At 43.8% G+C, this 18,664-nt stretch overlaps 1 protein-coding gene across 1 annotated transcript; it reads right to left on the reverse strand.

Moving 5' to 3' along the window:
• Window positions 1-1,028: 1,028 nt before the first annotated feature.
• MRS44_015989 (uncharacterized protein) lies at window positions 1,029-1,418 on the reverse strand (the record flags this gene model as incomplete). The annotated part of the gene is made up of 1 exon (XM_065619437.1): window positions 1,029-1,418. The coding sequence occupies one exon, from the start codon at window positions 1,416-1,418 to the stop codon at window positions 1,029-1,031; it is 390 nt and encodes a 129-aa protein (XP_065475509.1).
• Window positions 1,419-18,664: the final 17,246 nt, after the last annotated feature.

The raw sequence follows: 18,664 nt of genomic DNA on the forward strand, positions 1-18,664 counted from the left end.
CTTACAATTTTGTTATCTTCCCCATCCACGGCAAACATAAGAGTCCAAACTCCATCCACGACCTAGATGACAGGCACAGGAATAACTCTCTCCATGCTTCCAGGCCCCATGAGACTACGCATTCTTTCCTACCAGGCAGCGATCCAGATACCGAGTTAGACGTTTGCTGATTCGATATTGCCCGAAGCCGTTTTAGTCTCGATGAAGACCGGCGACGGGCGGGTCTTAAGGGCAAAATACACTGTGTGATTAATGGTTGCTTCGGGAGAGGAATTTGCAATCAGGTCAATAAGGGCCTCGAGGTCCTTATCCGGAGTAAGGACGAGTGCAAAGTCAACCATCTTATAGATTAAGTTGCCGACCTTCTTCCATAATCATGACGCATTAGATTCAGAAACGGAGATCATACTCCCTATGTCTAAGAAACTAGAGCCCATTGGCGTTAATGGAACGTCTTCGGAATCCTAAACCTTAAAGGAAGGGCGAAAGGCTAAGATAATCTAGGCTACCATAACATTCTCGACTCTAACAGAGGAGGATAAGGCGAGTTCCTTAAGAAGAGGTTTATAGACGTCGCTATTCCAGGCCAGCTCAGCGCGATGCCATCGGCCTAACTCATTAGACTCCTCGATAATCTCAAGGATACAACCATATCTTTCGGCGACAGATCTATTCCAGGGCTTAGAAGCCATTCCAGCGGCGTCAGAACTCACAGTACTCTTCACCTCGACCGGTTCCCGCCACATATAAGGTCAGAAATCTTTGCGGCTCATGCCTAGCACGTCTATAAGGGCGGCCAGAAGAACTTCCTCGCCGCGTGATGCCATAGCGAGTGCATCATAAAGATCATGAACATCAATAGGAAGCTTAGCTTTCATATCCATCACCTTCTCAAACATAACGGGCCGGCTAAGGGCTGACAAGTCAGCCATCCTCCTATACCTCTTTGACGGCGATTTGCTGCCTACTCGTTCTGGTGACTGGCGTTGTGATTGTCGTCGGCGTGATGAGGCTGATGACCTGCTGGGCTAGGACTTCTGATCCTTGGCCATCCCCGGCGCAGGTATATGGGGCACGTTGGCAAGTACATTGCCATAAGACGACGGCGCCGACGTTGGGGTAGAAGACCTCATTTCAAGTGACCAAGAAGGTGCCGGACTCCGGCAGGCATCGCTGCCAGTGTTGTCCGTGGCGCCCGACCGTTGTGGTTGTGTAGGTGTCGCGTCAGTGTCACCAAAAACGTCATCATCTTCTTCTTCTCTCCGTGGGCGTTTTGACGGACTAGGCATGTCGCCGAATCTGTGCTTCACTTTGCATTCGTTGATTTCCGCAGACTTCTGAACTGCGAAGGCGGGATGAGGAAGAGCGCTCGCGGTTTCGATGGTCTCAATCCACGCTCGAACCGCATCCACATGCATGCCGAATGAATTGTCGATGGTTGCAAAGGTGTTGATGGATATTGGCGCCGTGCTCAGATGCCTGTTGAGGTGTTTACTTTCTGATAATCTGGAAATTCGATGGCGCTTGGTTGCCGATGGCGACACGTGGGGCTGTCGCGGACATTTATTGTTGCGGGCCAATAACACTCCCCCCTCGCTCTTAGCGGGGTTGCCATTTTTAGATACTAAATTATAGACAAAATAAATCAGATGCCTATTAAGCAGCTATCTACTCAACGTTAACAGATGTTTTTTGCACCCTGGTTCGAGAGAAATGGCGCGGTCACACAGTCAATCTTGAAACGCGCCGTGCCCCTGATGACTTGAAGCCGTGAGAACCGATGAAAGCGACAATATCGTCGCTGAATCGGGCGGGCGATCGGTAGTGGCCTCACGCTTCTGAATATCTCATCAAGGTCTCGTATAAGAGGCAGATGGCCGAAACTTTGCTCAAATAGCTCGATAGCAGCGGTCTTGAAGGCATGCATCGAATTATGGTGCTATCAGACATGCCGGGCGATGTTGGTTTGCGGTATCACACTACACTGCAAATAATGATACGCCAAGAAGGATCATAGGAAAAGAGATCTTGAAGTTCCATAGTGAAAGGTGGTTATAATCCGCTAGTCGTCTAATAGCATCAACTTTTAAGGGCCGTTAGAAACAAATTTCGGGTTAAAGCCACAGCAGGGAGGGTCGACAATGCAAGAAAGCTTAAATACGCGTTTATACGCGTCTACACGCGTTAGTAGCGTTAGGAACGCGGGTAGACCACCGATCGAAACGGGAAAGATAGGTCGCCACAGTATGGGTGTGTGGGAATAGACCGGAGATAGACACTCACGTGAGAAGCGGACAGGGGGTATGCGACAATTAGGGGTACACGACAATTAAGAATAGAAGAGTAGGGAGCCCCCCGGAGAAATGCGATGCAGCAAATATCAGCTTGCTGAGGTCTAAACCAGCATCGAGGTATGCTATACAGGTATCAATCTGCCAGTCTATGCCCTAGACGAAAGGTTTGCCCCGGAAGCCAGACGACCTGAGTTTATCTGCCAGCATTGTCCATAAGTCGGCTAGCTCGTTTTTTCTATCTCTCACAAAAGACCATCCAGCCTTTCGACAAGTAAGGTCATCTTATATCTCATCCGCATTGATATCCACCTCCAATCCCAGCATCATCTCATTTACCCGCTCTTGCACAAGCTTAATAACCTTGCGGTGGATCTCGCAGAACTCGGAAAGCCTAAACTTCCTATTGCGTCCGATTATTAATAATTGCCCGTCTAGATCCCAGGAGAGGTTTCCCGGGGTGCCTTCCCTTTTAACAATTAACTTAGCGAATACTTTAAGCTCTATGATCTCCCCGAACGGAGTATAGTACCCTTAGATGAGGTACTTCTTGCGAATTACATTAAGACGGTCGGGCTGCGACAAATAGCGATCCCGGGATGGCCATATGTAGGCAAGAGTAGTATAACTATAAACCGGTAAAGCATATTCAAGGAATAAGAGCCGGCCAACCCAAACCAATGCTGCCAATCTAGACGTAGAACTATGCGCCGGGCTATAGGCGAGAGAGTGCTGTTGTATACCCATGACTATCGTAAAATAGATGATGGCCGAAGACGATATATTTCCAGCTAGGTCTTAGTGCGTCCAAAACATCATTGAAAGTTGAAATAAGGCCTCGGATAATCGCAGCCAATGGCCGGACGGGAGACAAAAGTCAGATCCATCACCACCTGTCTTTTAATCTGTTTCTGCGTCCTCCTCCTCCTCCTCTTCTGACTCGGTATTGTCATCAAACTCTCGGTCTTGTCATCAAACTCTCGGTCTATGTCCGCGTCGGAATCTTCGTCGGCCTCCAAATCCTCCAAGTCGGAGTCATAGTAGGAGTCAGAATCAACGCCGTAGTCGTCGCGCCGCTCCTAGCATTCCTTACCCCCGACTTCATGGTTTGCAACGACTAAGCCATTGTGGAACTCATCTCTTTCCAGCTGCAGTTAACCTACAAGATACAGTATATACTACATCATCTTCATTTCAGTTAATCCGAGACGTAGGTTAAATATTTCCCGGCGTTATCGCGACGAGTATTATAGAACACGAAAGACGAAACAGATGAATCTTTTCCATATCGCTAGGTATGCCTTGAAGCTTGGTATGATCCGAATCCCATGCGGCCAGAAGGTGTCTTTTGAGTACGTATTAAGCCAGCAGCGAGACATGTATGGCGTTCGATCGACTGTAGCTCTTGCCCTGTCAAACATAAGGTCTAGGCCCTGGAGAATGATCCGCAGCTGAGCTTCGGTCTCGGCAGAGCTCCACAAGGGGGATCCCTGGTATCGACCAAGTAAATCACTCCCACCTCCCAGGAGCTTAGGTTGCCTAGCTGCGGCGGCAATGATGTCGAGCGGTCTGTTACGAAATAGCTCTGGCCAGCGCGTATGCTGTAGCCACGGAGTTGTCTCGCTCTGTTCAGCGGACTCAACATCATGATTGGTCTGGGTGCTTTGAAACGGCATTTTCATTGTGATATGGGGAACCTCGAACCGCAACTTCCGGGAGTCTATAGGTGAATGGAGCAACGATGGAAGCAGAACCTTCCAAGAGAGCAAGGTCGGCACTTTTTAACGGGTTAATGTCCAGTGGCCGCGAACCATGCGCGTCAACGCGTCTGGCCCGTTCAAGCATGTTAAATTTGACTTAAACTCTATGGTGTCCAAGTCGTCATGCCGCGGGATTCATAAGGGAAAGTCAGGGAGCCAACCAATCAAATGACCACGGCCCCACTTTGACTTGAAATTGGATCAGGAGTGTCGTATTGAGAGCTTTCCTTCACGTAAAAGAGGATTATGGAGAATTTACAGGGTTTCTTAGCCAATGAAAGCGCGAAGCGTCCACTTTCAGTGAAAGTGGGAGGATCAATAGGGATGTAGGGGCCAGCTAATGCCTGAAGTAATTGATTGGTCAGTGAATCATGGCTAATAACAAAAGAGATGAGGTGGCTTACAACCAAAGCTTGGGATTCAAAGGATCCCAGGTGAGAGAGGGGCTAACATAAATATTCAGATGCATTCTCGAGTTAAAAGAAAGGGGAGACATTTTTCCGAGGCTGGGGTTAGATATGTCCGCATGAATACTTATTGCGGTTTATCTCTTATCTTATCTTATCTTATCAAGCAGGGGTACCGTGCCGTTTCACAGGGATAGCATTCCATTTAACACCGATGCGTACTAGCTCTTGCTGTTCACCCAAGACGCGATCTTATTAGTCGATTCCTCCCGAACACAAGCGAAATCCGACGCCCTAACCCCATCGTTGATCCCTCCACGCATCACTGATGTCCGAGCCAAGGGGATGCGAAACGAATTCAATCATGAGAAATCCTCCAACTTCCAACCATGCAGTCTCTTCTCAGTGTCATCCAATATTGGCTGTATCTTTTGCATAAGATTACAAGAGTGTCTGTTTCGGCCTTTGTGAGAAGAAAGATCACGGAGGGCGTACCACTGTGGTGATCGGATATTAGATATACGCTGCAAAAGACCTTCGACGCTGTAGCCATTATATGGCTTCGTTGGTAAAGGTCCAAGGCGACTGATCTTGTGCATCTCTTTCATCAATGAGCCGAGAAGCATAGATGAGCATTCGAAGGAGCAGACATCTTCGTCATTGCAGAGAGAACTGCGGAGATTGTCGATCGCTTCAAGAAGTCGACTAATAAGATTCTGTCTCTTTTCATCGATCCTCTCTGGCAATCACGTTAGCTACGGCAGAAGATGTAAGCAGGAATTACAGACCTAGTATACCTGCGATTGGGAGCTCAGTCGTCTCGACCAGACCTTCGCCATGTCTCAAAGCCAGTTCTGTCATGCATTCAAACTGCTCAGGCCATCTAAAGACCCACGCCACGCATAGACAGAGGGTGGACTCTGGGCTATGGAACGTCGGCATACCATTTCCCATTGTACGAAGCCATCGGTCGGCGAAAATTTCGACTATCTCATGACATTTATAATAGTCGACGATAGTGGCGAGTTTGCAAAGTGTCTCGAGATTAAGAGATTTTGGCACTTCTCGGTGATGGCCGTGAACAATATTTAATAAAATCAGAAGAGCATCTTTGTTCCAATCGCTGGCCGATATCGAGCGACAAGACCCGTTGGACGCAGTCCCTTCTCTCCACGGCCCATCCAGCATTGCCCGAAAGACAGGAGAAGCAAGTTTTAAGTGTTTGGAAGAAACTTGAAATCGAACCTCGGAATGCTGAGTTATCTCCAGTTGGTTCGGGGTAATGTTGTAAGCAGATGCAAACTCGAGAGTGGTGCCATTTGATACACCGTTCGCGCTTAGAGTCGTCAACGGAGGTTGGAACGGGTTTGGGGCTGGAGCTGTGGCAGTTGAGATGGGACGAGACCGCTGCGAAAGCTTTGTCGCAAGTTCCCTAAAAGCCTGGTTGCTTGCTGCAGTTGTCAAGCTCATGGAAGCGAAAAGAGGCAGAAGAACCTGGGCATTTGGTTTGTGAAGAACCAACTCCAGATCCGCCTGTGGGTCTAATGCATACGACAAGGGCGACATCATGGATGTGAACAGACCTCACCCACGGAGCTACAGGAGAATTTAGTCATTTTAGCCACGAGCGGGTATGGATACCTACGGAGTCTGGATGTCGTTTGACTAGATATATTGATCAATAATGCAGCTGACCACCGGGTGGACGCAACGATTTTCAAATACTCCTGGAATGAACAATAGTCTGCTTTCAAAGTTAGAAAACAAAGAAAATTAGATTAATTTGTAGGAGAGAGGAGTGCATGACGTGTCAACCCAACTGAAACCGGCCGCCTGCCTCACCGCCCATCCCCGCATCCACTCGGCCGCTAGATGCCTCATTTTTCTGTTGGACTGAGTGCACAATACACTGTGTCAAAGGCGATGCCTCAATTTATAATGACATATCAGCTACTTAATGATGGCCTCTAGCCAGGAGGCTTGCCCTTCATGTCAATGCCTTATGCCTTGAGAAACGAAGTGACGAAGGGTTTTTACGCTTCCGCCGATTTCCCTCCTGACATTCAGCCCGCCTCTCTCATTGGTCGTTGTCATTTATTACGTGATTTCGCCGTTAAGGCTGAGTTGGGTTTCTTGATGCATTAGATCCATGCTATAAACTGGCTGACTGATTTCTTCTATAGAGTATAAGTCATATAGGTGTTAGCTAAAGAAGAGAAGAACATGGGAAATAATGGTTCAGGCGAGGAAGAGGGAGGTATAAAAGGAGTTGACTTGGTTGGCACGGACCAACGCGACGCAAAAACGGGCCCCGTTTCGCGATCGCAGTTTAGAGCAAGAAATGAGAACGGGCCGCGTTTCGATATGGGATGACCCCTGTGATAATCGAGAGGCATGATTAGTTCAAAACTAGGAACGGGCCCCGTTTCGGTCTTTAATTCTTGAGTAGGTTAGGTTAGGTTAGGTTAGTGCCACTCGTCGACAGCCGGAAGTATGGATGAATTCCTCCATCGCCTGGCGGTTGAGATGTTTGATGTCACTGCTGTGCTGGTCGCGCGGCACTCGTCCGCTGCCCAGCACAATCACCGAGTCCACCACCTCTCCGCTCCGCCGCCCGCCGCGCCCGGTCTGCTATACAAAGTCAACGAGCCCGTACGGTTATTCCATGTAGATGACAGCGACGATGCCGCCAATATCGATACCCATCCCGAGTCCAGTCATCGCCACGATCCACCGACTAGGTCCCTCGCCAGTAGCCCTAGCCCACTCCTATAAGATCACTCGCCGCCTACCTTTATCCTCGATTCCGGCGTGGTAGAACAAGCATCCCAGCTTACCGGCCAACGCCTCGCATTATTTCTTCGTTCGGCAATATATCACCCCTCTCTGACCGCTCTGCATCCGCTCTTCGATCCAGAGCTTCACCTTAATGACCTCCTTCTTAACCGCGGCCGCTCTACCCTTGACCTTCCGGACGCGGTACTAGATATTAAGCTTAGTAATACTAGCTTAGACTATGGCCGCGTCCTCTGCTAGCATTAGCCTGCGGAACTACTTCTCTATCTTCACCGGCAGCATAGCTATTAGTAGCACTACTAGGCAGTTATATCGATATAGCCCTTTTAGCGACTTAAGCCGCTCTTAGTAGCTAGCGTTAATAATAGCGGTATAGCTCTTATTAAAGAAGATATAGCGGAGTAAGCCTTGCGCTCGTCAGTTATCTATATAGCTAATAAACTTAGGTAAGTTAGCTAGATTAGCGCTAATAATAATAAGATATGTATTTAGCTAAGCCTTATCTCTTCCCGTAGTTATAATTAATTCCTACTTTAGATAATTAATACTAAAATTATTGCGAGCTTAATCTAAGATATTATCTATTAGCGCCACGAATAGGACTACTATGATATTAATACTAGTCTCTTCCGCAACCGCGGGGAGCATAAAAAATATACTTTTACCACTACTAATTAAAAGCATATAGATTAATACTTTACCTCTCCTTATATCTATAATTCTTACTATATATTTATGCTACTTATTAGACTTCTAACTTATGCCCTCTCCTAGAAGCTATTATAGTCCTTATTAAAGCAGAGCGCCTAGTCCTCTAATTATTACCCCTCTTTCTCCTCCTCCTCCTCTTCCTCCTCTTCCTTCTCTCCCTATTAGTGGTATTCCTACTTCGGCTATCCTAACCTTCCTCCTTCTTTTACTTTCCTCTCCTATGCCCGCCGCCTTAATCTTAATAGCCTTCCGCTTAGTAGCACCCTTGCTTACTATTACCTCTAAAATATTAAAGCAGCAGCCTTAATCACCGGCATTATTATTCCTTATTAGGCTCGCGAGAAACCAGTGCCATAACCAGCTAACCTCTCGATAAGTAGCTACTATCTGCGGCTATAGCTAGTCTAGGAACTAGATATTTACTATATAACGCCGCGCTAGTACGCTGCCGTGCGTTAATTATAAGTTAAAAACATACTTAAACCGTTATTTACCCCGTGCTTCTTTAGTAACTAAGTCTATCTTAGCTATTATATTCTCCTCGCCGTCGGCCTCGTCGCTAATGCCTACTTCTACCTGCCTTACCGCTAATCCTTTGACCTTCTTGCCTATCTCGATCCCGACGTATTAATACTCCCGAATACCTATGGTAAGACCTATATGCTCGGTAGTCAGAAGCCTTAGCCGCTAGGTGAGTAGCTCGGTATCTTATCGGCCTTTCCTCGCGTCTGCCTAGAGAAAGCCTTTGAGAGACGGTCTGGGCCCCTGGATGCCCGCTTGCTTATGCAGCATCCTCGCCGTGGGGATAAGCCACGCGATATACGCGACCATTATCTTCGTCGGCAGCTCGGGAAGGAACCATGCCACCTTCCTGCCGATGCCGCGGATTGCCCGGCTCTTATCCCGGTCGGTGATGATTATCATCTGTCCGTTAAAGATGAACGCGCTGCGGATGAGCTGCTGTGAGTCACAGTGCCGCATCGTTAAGAGCTCCGGGCCTCGCCCGGGCATCCCCCACCAGATATGTGTGACGACGGCCATCGCCATTGCGAAGAGCCGGAAGGTTGAGAGAAACTGCCTCACGGCCTTGCGTCTCTAGCCCCGGCCCTGCCGCTAGAGCCTGGCCTTCCCCAGCTCGGCGACTCTACGGTGGCCCGGCCGGAGCCACTGATTCCTGCCGTTCGTCGCAAATGACCGCCCGGCACCCTCGAACGTTAAGCTATCGATAATCCGTCTTAGTTCGATCGTCGCTTTTACCCTCGCCTATTAGCCATATATTAGCCGGTTAAGCAGCTTTTTAGCCTCCCTGACCGCCACCTGGGCTGCCTTCTGGAACTCATCGATCGTTACCTACTCCCCTAAGTATCGCAGAGCCTCGCTGTTCTCTTCTCACATTATATTCGGCATGCCGCTGTCCTTCTTCTGGTGGCCCTTGTTATACGCTATTAACCCAATCATAGTGCTAAATGGTAAGTAAGATCTATCGATAAGCCACTCTTAGTATTCCTTCTAAAATTTCTTAACGACCTTAAACCACATTTCCTCTAGCTCCTCTAGCTCTTCCTCGAAGATATGCTCTAATATTAGCATATATACGCACTAGATAAGCCCTGCCAGCTACCCTATATAGCTAGCTAGTTATTTATATAAGTGCCCTATTCTCTTATCACTAATGCCTAGCACCGCCATGAAGTATATAAGCGGGTTGTAATAAACGTCATATACTACCTTATGCTTAATCAAGCTAATAAGGAATTTAAAGACCCTTCGGTCAAGCACCGCCCTCCTCCTCTCCTCCTCTTACTACTGTCTCGCTTCTTCTTCTTTATTATTATCCTCGTCGTCATCGTCCTCGCCACCTTCATTGCTGGCCGATTCCCTATCGCCATTGGGGTCATTGCCGCTGTCGTCGCGGCGCCCGCGCTGGTCGTTGACTGTGGATCCGCATCCGCTCCGTCCCATAGTGGGCCCCGACGGCCCCAACGGCCCCGGCACCCCCCCGCTAACCTTATCGAGAGCCTCCACAACAGCACATAAACGGCCCCACTACTCGTCCGTGAAGCATATCCCGACCTTAGTCTATGCCTTATCCCGCCTAAGCTTCCACACCCGCTAGCAATAATATAAATACCGCCCCCCATACGCCTAATATTTCTTATTAGAGCTCTTATGCTCTTTTAGCTTAAACGGCTACCCTACTAGAGTTTCTAGGTTAATGCTATTTAGCTAGCGAAGCATCTTATTTAGCACCTATTCTAGCCGACCGACGCACCTTAATATCTCTTAATCAAAGCTCTCAATAAGCCGCGCTAGCGTCTCCTACTCCTCGCATTCAGCGCTATCTCATATACCTCTCCGCATAGCCTTAGACTTAGGCCTTAGTCCTAGCTAGTAGATCCTCTTAAGATCTCGCCCCTAGAAGTACTTAGCCTAGCCCGTCTTATTAATCTATATCAAATCATAATTAATACCGCCGGGCTTCTACGCGATCTATTGCCTCTCGTCTTTCTCTTTCTTAAGTATATAGCTATACTAGGTTAATATCCCTCCCTAATCCCCCCTATCAGCCTCGTCCCCGTAATAATACCCGCTAGCATCTAAGCCTGGCTCTAATTCATCCGAGCACCGGCTTATATCCCTTTTAACCGCAGCATCCCGCGGTACCAGCCTCTTAATAACCTAATACCTCGCGAAGTATCCCTATGAGAAGGTCTAGAGCTCCACCGCCTCCTAGTCGCCCCCGATATCTACGTAGTCTAATTTCCTCGGATAGGTAAGTATATTCTTTTAGTTAATTATTAGGTACCCATATATAGTATACCTATAGTCCCCTAGCACGGCGAGATCCCCGATCGGTGCGCTACCGTTAGCTAGTAGCTAGATCTTATATAGATCCTATAGCGGCAATCCCGAGCAATATGTAGTCACCTAGGCCAGCTCTTCTCCTTTGAGCTAATGCTACTTGCGGAAGTAGCTAATAATCCCGCTGATGCGGTCCCTTCCTAGAGGCACCGCCGCTCTATATGTTAGGCATATGCATACCTTATGTTGCGTATTAAACCTTACTCGGCGCTGCGTATTAATAACCCCCCCCCTCTTAGTCCTCGTTTTCTCCCACCGTTATTATTACCTTTACCTTTGCCTTTGCCACTGCCATTGCCAGGAGGTAGATAGTAATTAATGATAATATTAATAATAGTAGTAGTAGAGGTTCTACAAAGCAATATTAATACTACCCCCTTTTAAATATATGCTACCCATGCTATATATATATGCTAAATTAAATTTAAATTTAAATAGATATAATTAATAATAGTTATAATATCCCCTTTTTCTCTTTAATAACTGAAACCTCAAGTTAACCCCGAGCTAAAACCCCTAACCCATGCCGCACAAGTTCAGCCAGTCATCTAATCATCAGGGGCCCCTACTATATAAAATGAGAATATAAGATAAATATAAATTTACTCCATAAATAGAGAAAGCGCTGCTGGAGCCGCTCAATCGGGCGGAAATGTCGGATAAACCACTGCACCAAAAAAAAGGTGCCGCACCAATAGTTAGGCACATGTTATAGTTCCCTTGGCGCTGGTAAGGGATCAAGTACTGCTGAAAGCGGCAGGTAGATAACTGGCCCTGGCAGCTATCTGGTCAAAAGGAAAGATAAGGCACAATGTAAAAGGCATATATAAAGATAATCTAAAAGTCTGAGTTAATTCCTATCTAATGGCTGTTAGATCTGACTAAAGTAGAGCTGGGTTCGTCACGTGGGGTACCCCTTGTGGTTTCGGCATGTAACAACTAGCCCGAGGACTTGACTGAAGACTAGATCTTCTAACGAAGGATCCAATTTATTGATCTCATGGCGGCTCTTTATCGCAAAAGAGAGATGGTTAAGCGCTCCCGCGTCTGATAGAGCGCTAAAGCCTGCCTATCCATAAAGACCAAGCCTCTCGAAGCAGAACACAAAACGTTGCCTAGCCCTAATTGATTCCTTTTGCTCCTTTACGCTGCCTAATGTCTTGATTACATCGGTGATAAGCGGCTCTCTCGTGAAGAGCGCACCTTTATATATTGCCGCCCGACTATTATGAACAACTATTTCGATGACTAACATCTGGTTAGACGCGAGTAAGCTGAGCGGAGTGGTGAGAAGATACGGTGCGAGCATCCTAAGTGTCGAGATCTTAAATTCTAATATCTCAACCACTTCTAGCACCACGTTCAGGAAGTCTATGGTGTTATGCTATGGACGTCAGAGCAAGTGAAGTAGAGGCGATAGCGCAAGGTAAGGCGCTGCTAGATGGCCAGGGGAAAGCGCCTATAGTAGGATAGAACCTAGAGATAGAATAGGCTAGAGCCAAAGTCTCTTCCTCTATGTCATAGATATAGTAGAAGTAGCCTATGCCGGAATAGAATATATTAAGGAAAGGAGTTAAGGTGTTTTCCGTGAGTTTGACCTAAGGTGATAATAGTCGGTATAGGAAGTAAAGTAGTTTACGATAAAGGCCATTAAATTCTGCTAGCCCGTTCTAAAATACCTATTCTCTCTTTGAGCCAACGCCCTGAATACTAGAACGAGAACCTAGATATCTACGTCGATACTCTACTATCCCAAATCTCCTATGCGCCTATCCCCGGCTTCACGAGGGTATATCTCCCGCTATCTTTTTTCTAGTAACTCTTCTTAGTAGGCCAGTACCATAAAAAATCGCAGCAAAGCGCTAATATTCGCTGCGGCCGCCTACGCGCATCTCAAGGGGCCAGCCTTCTTAGTAATAAAAGCATTTAATAGCAGAGCGGCGGGGGTAGATATCTATGCTTCTCTACGGAGGGAATCTTCACGACTAGGAATGAAGAAATCTGGAGGAGACGTCTATAGGTAAGTGCTAAGTAGAGTTGGTCTATGGGATCGGTGATATTAGAGAAGAGGTTAAGGGGCAACTCAGATAGAAGACAAATAAGAGGCGGTGATTTAGGGTACTATAATTAAAAGCTATTTATCTATTTATTAGATAAGTCAATCTAAGTATAGGAAGCATATACTTACCTCTTATGGAATAATAAAGTAGACCAGGTTATATAACGTTATTACTAGCTCTAAGATCGCAGTTAGCACGTTGCGTAGTTAGTCCCTAATAAGTCTATACTCTAGATCATAGTCCCCAGCGTAAAAATAATAGCGACGGTCTTTACGGAAGAAAGAATTATTATCGACGTGATTAACTTGCGTGGCTTTATATAGAGCTGCGTAGTTATTATATACCTCGCATCGGCGCATTAGTATTCTCCCTATCTAATAGCTATAGTCGTACCGAGAGTACCCGCCCCTAGGAATAGGTGCTAAAACCACGCAATAAATTTATTGCAAGGCACCTACGCGAAGGCGAAATTAATAGAATTAAATTAATCGCCAGCCTAATACAAATAGACTAACGGCTAATAACTAATTTAAAACGTTTTATAGTTATAGAAAACAGAGTAAGTTAATGCTAAGATTAGGAAAAATATTTAAGCGTATTAGACTTATTCTAAGCTGCCGCCCTGATAATTACTTCGCTAATCTTAATATCGCCGCCGCGCCTATTAAGTAGTAGCTAAAGCCTATTAACCCCCTCTTGAACCGCCGCTATAATAATTGCTTTAGTAATCTTAATATTATCTCGGCCTCGTTTTATTATTAACTCTATAAAATTAATATTACTTTTATACATAGTATTAATAATTACTTTAATAATCTTAATATTATTGCTATACCTATTAAGTAATAGCTTAAGCGTATTAGACCTCTTTTAAGTCGCTATTATAATAATTACTTTAATAATCTTAATATTATCTTAGCCTTATTCTACTACTAACTCTATAAGATTAATATTATTTTTATATATAGTCTTAATAATCCTCTTAGTAATCTTAACTTTCTTTCCTTATCTATTAAGTAATAGCTAAAGTATATTAATTCCCTTCCTAGTTACCGCTATAATAATTACTTCTTTAATCTTAATATTACCGCTGCGCCTATTAAGTAATAGCTAAAGTATATTAGACCCCTTCTGAGCTGCCGCCTTAATAATTGCTTTAGTGATCTCGATATTATCGCCGCGCCTATTAAGCAAGAGCTCTAGCTAGTTAGAGCCCTTTTAAACCGCCTTAATAATAAGTGGTTTAGTGATCTCAAGGTCATCTCGGTTTTATTCCACTACCGACGCTATAAGGTCAATGCTATTCTTATGCGAAGCCTTAATAATATCTTAAGTAATTTTTACCTTCTTTTTTCTTTCTATAAAGGATTTCACGGTAATTATTCTTAGCGAGTTAGTTATATTAAGAACGGGGCCTATAGCAATATATTCTAAGGCGGCTTCGTTTATTAAGTAGTCTATTAATGCTAGACTCACGCAGCGGGTATAAGTAGCGGCAGCTTCTAATAGCTAAACTATCATATTTTACCGTTAAAGAAACTCTTTAATGCCTTTAATCTATATTCCACATAGTATTATTTATTTTAAAGCTATATAAGAAAGATTAGGAATTTTTCTTTATAGGTATATAATATCTCAAATAATAAAGCTATTATCAGATTAGTCATTATTAAATAGGTAAGTTAAAACCTCTCTTATAATAGCCTCTTCGTTTTTTATATAATCTGCTATAATCCTTTCCTTAATCTTCCCGTCTAAGACTAGGTTTAAGAGCGTATAGAGCCTATCTCGAGGGTCGCTAGCTTATCTTCCTCTAAATCTCTATAATAAAGTATAGATATTTTATTTTTATAACTACTAAGAAGATCTTCTTAATAGTCTAGGCATAATATTAATAATCGCTTAATATTGCGCATCTAGCACCACCCCTAAAAGTCTAGGTGCTAAAGCAAAGGTCCCTGCGTTAATCTACCCTTAGGTATATCTAATCCTAGCCCTCTTAGCTTTAGTTACCTCTTATAAGATCCATACTTAATCAAACTAGGGCTAGCTTATTAATAACTTAAGTCTAGATTATTAACTAATGCTATCGCTATTATATCCTCCGGGAAGGTATATTTGCCATTAAGGGTTATTATATTCCTAATTGCTCTATGCGACCCTAGGAATACTTTTCTTAAACTAATTAAGTGCTAATATAAGATAACTTATCTTATACTTAATATATCTAAGCTAGATAAGAACCTAATTAGCGCGACTATAAATACGACCTATATATCTAACCTAATATCTACGTTCTCATATATTACTCTAATTAATATAAATAGCATTAATCTAAAGTATCTGATCTATATTCTTATACCTTAAATATTAAAGCGCTTTAGATAGATTCTTAGTAATAAAAAGAACCTGCTTATTCGCTATGACTATATTAGTTAAGAGATTATTTCCCTAGTAATATAAGAGGGCTTTATATTTAATGAGATTATCTTCGTCTAAGTATGCTTAGAAGATATAATACTTAATTGGACTATCTCCTACTTCGAGCCTTAGTAAGCGAAAGCCTAGCCGATCTAGGTCAAAAGTTTTATACTTAAAGTAGCTCGCGATCTTAACTTTAGCAGCTAGTTTTATAGGGTTAATGAGATATACTAAGTAGGTAATATATAAGGCGATAATTTTATAACCCTCATATAAGGGTAGCTCTTATTTATCGCCGTAATAACTTGCGATGCTAGAAACGACGAGGAACAGGCGAGACTTTATATTCGCTATAATAGTATCAAAGCAAAGAATACTATTACTAGCTATAATATTATCGATAAGTGCTAGATCTTTTAACCTTTTTTCCGAAGACGCAATTATACCGCTAAAAGCCTTAGGTTAGCATTGAGAAGGGAACTTAGGGAACTCTCTCTAAAACTAATAATTCAAAGCGGGATTCCTAATAGTATCCTAGGTTTTATTGATTACTTTAGGAGCCGACGACTAGATATTATATAGGTCTTCATTTCTATATTCAGTGGGATATAGAATCCTAGTCGGCCTATCTTATTAAAGGCGTTATAGCTAGTCCTTGCGACTATTATAGCTCCTAAGTTTATTAATAGCCGCTAAAATAGCCCTAAGAAGATACCATGATTGCCTAGTTATAAAAAGGCGCTTTTTTTTAATCGTCTCCTTATTATCAAAAAATATAATACTAGCTTTTATGCCTAATCTAAGTCTAATAATAATATTACTAACTCAGATATTCCTATTTCGCGGCATAATAGCATCGGCGCTAACCAGGAAGCCTACTTATATATAAGGAAATTCCTATAGTAGACTATTAATAATATCTCTAGTAGTATTTTATAAAGTCATATTATGAGCTATACTCGCTGCTATAATATTATAAAGTCTAACTTAGCTAAGTATATAGAAAATATTTAAAGATATAGAGATATAATAATAAAAAATTTTATTAAAAAAGTAAGTAACTATTATATAATAATTAATTAAGGATAGAATCTAGGTAATATAATACCGCTAATCGCGGTTTAACTCTATTATGTAGTAATATTATAGACTTAGTTCTTTGGTAATCCTAGAAAATAATAGGGAACTTATTCGCGTAAAAGTATACTTAGTATTTAGAAATAGTGGTTTTTAAAATGCCGTGAACGGTAAAGCGATAGTAATAAGAAACTGCCTTGCCGTTAGGTAGAAGTGCAAATTAGGCAAGTATATATAGTAGCATTAGGGTATTAGCTAATAATATATAATCTGCATAGCCATAAGAATAGAACTATATAAAGCCAGGGAAATAGGTAGCTCTATACCTCGCTATTTTAGGGCAATAAGAATAGACGCGAGATAAAATATGCCTTTATTGCCTTATAGGCTTAGGCGGGAGGAGGAGTATGCATTTTAATAGATTAAGCTTAAAAAAGAACAAGAGGGAAAAAAGGTTAATATTTACCTCCGTTCATATAATCTAAGTTTATACCTTAAGCTAGCCGCAATAAGCATATATCCCCATCTCTAGGCTAACCGATATACGCATCTATCCTTTCAAGCTAGAATATAGTCTCCGCAGGTCTTAGTAGGCAGCCTATTCTACACTTAGACTAGCTCTAACGTGCAGCTATTAATAGAGTCTACTAATTTTCGCGATATTATAAGCGATTAATTATTCGGGTTATTAAGAAGACGCTAAGCTCCTTAGAGGTATTCGCCTAGGCTACCTAGCTAACTCTAGAGGCATGCGATATTAGCCCTAGCGTTTCTAATAGCAGTAAAGTAATTAGAATAGAGCTTCGCGACCTTTGCAGATAGGTTGATAATAGCGATAACGCTTACGGCGAGGTCTACCGCCTTAGCTATAGCAAGCGATAATATTCTAACGGTCGAGAAGTGCTTTTGATATAGTCGAGCTTTTAAATTAATAGCCCGAGACGAAAGTATTAAGGAGGGAGGGGGATCTGTCGATAGGTACTATAGTAGATGCCTAACGAGGCTATGGCGGGGTAGAGTTACGCCTGGATTCTTGCTAAGGAGGTAAATGCGTTTTGTGTATTTCGTAATGATCGGTCCGTCATAGTACCTTACTATACCCGGGAGATAGGCAATAGCTATTAGTAATAAAGGATAAGTATAAGACTAATCTCCACGAGGGCGCTTTACTTGCTCCTATCTATGTTCGTGGTCGAAGCCCCTTAGCACCACTAAGGCCCATCCCCAGATCAGCAGGCAAGGGATAGGCCGTTAGCCCCAGCGTGTCACGGCCATGACATACGCCAGGCGGGGAAGCCCGGCAGAAAGAGGACATTAGCTAAGCAAAGGTGCACCTACCCTAGAGGGACCGACGAATGGAGGACCGACAGCGGTCCAGGGACGACGCGGTCCAGGAACGACGGCGCTCCCTCGAGCCTATCGGTCCTACGAACAAACGCAAGTATATAGACACACTCATTAGCACTTTCTTATGTACCAGCTACCTCAGCTATCAATACAACTTGGTTACACTCAATACCTTTGAGCACATTACCAGACGTGACTTACACCACGTTCAAGACTACGCGCCTAATCCCCTGCCAACATAAACCCAGCACAGCCAGGTTTATCCCTTGGGAATATACCGACCGTCACACTCCGGGCTATGGGGATTTACTCCACGCATGCGAGCCAGGGGGCAGCAGCGGCGCCGTCGATCGGGATCGGGTCGGGGGAGAAGGAAAGAAAAAGGGGGACACCTGCCACTCTGTAGTGAAAAAGCAGGTCCCTGTAAGGGTAGAGGCATCATATGAGGTTGGGACGGCATGGCGGCGAATAGCAGCGTCGGGGAGCGACAGGGGATAGGGGCCAAGGAACGCTTTTTCGGGCAAAGAGGGTCGGCCTCTATAGACAGTAGTAGCAAAAAGGGAAGGTCATAGAGCTTTTAAGAAGAAGAAATTTCTGTTAATTTAATATCATTTATATATATATTCTCTCCTTTAACTATCTTTTAAGCAATTAATTGCCACGCTCTAGACAGAGAGGCTATTATTATTACTTACTTAGTTTTAAACCTATTATTTTTCTTATTTTCTTAGAACAGGGCTATATAAATAGTTGGAAAGTACTTTATTCATAAAAGTGCTTTAGTATGTATTTAACAAGGAAAAGAGGTAAGTAACTCAGGGATCTAGATAAGATAACTTCTTTACAAATGCACCTTAAAATACAACCAAATTTGCACCAGCTGCGAAGCTCGTGCCGTAAGCATTGGTAGTGTAGTAGTTTATACAAAGGGC

The sequence above is a fragment of the Fusarium solani genome, assembly GCF_023522795.1.
Source record: "Fusarium solani strain SB1 chromosome Unknown bctg00000011, whole genome shotgun sequence".
Taxonomy (NCBI): domain Eukaryota; kingdom Fungi; phylum Ascomycota; class Sordariomycetes; order Hypocreales; family Nectriaceae; genus Fusarium; species Fusarium solani.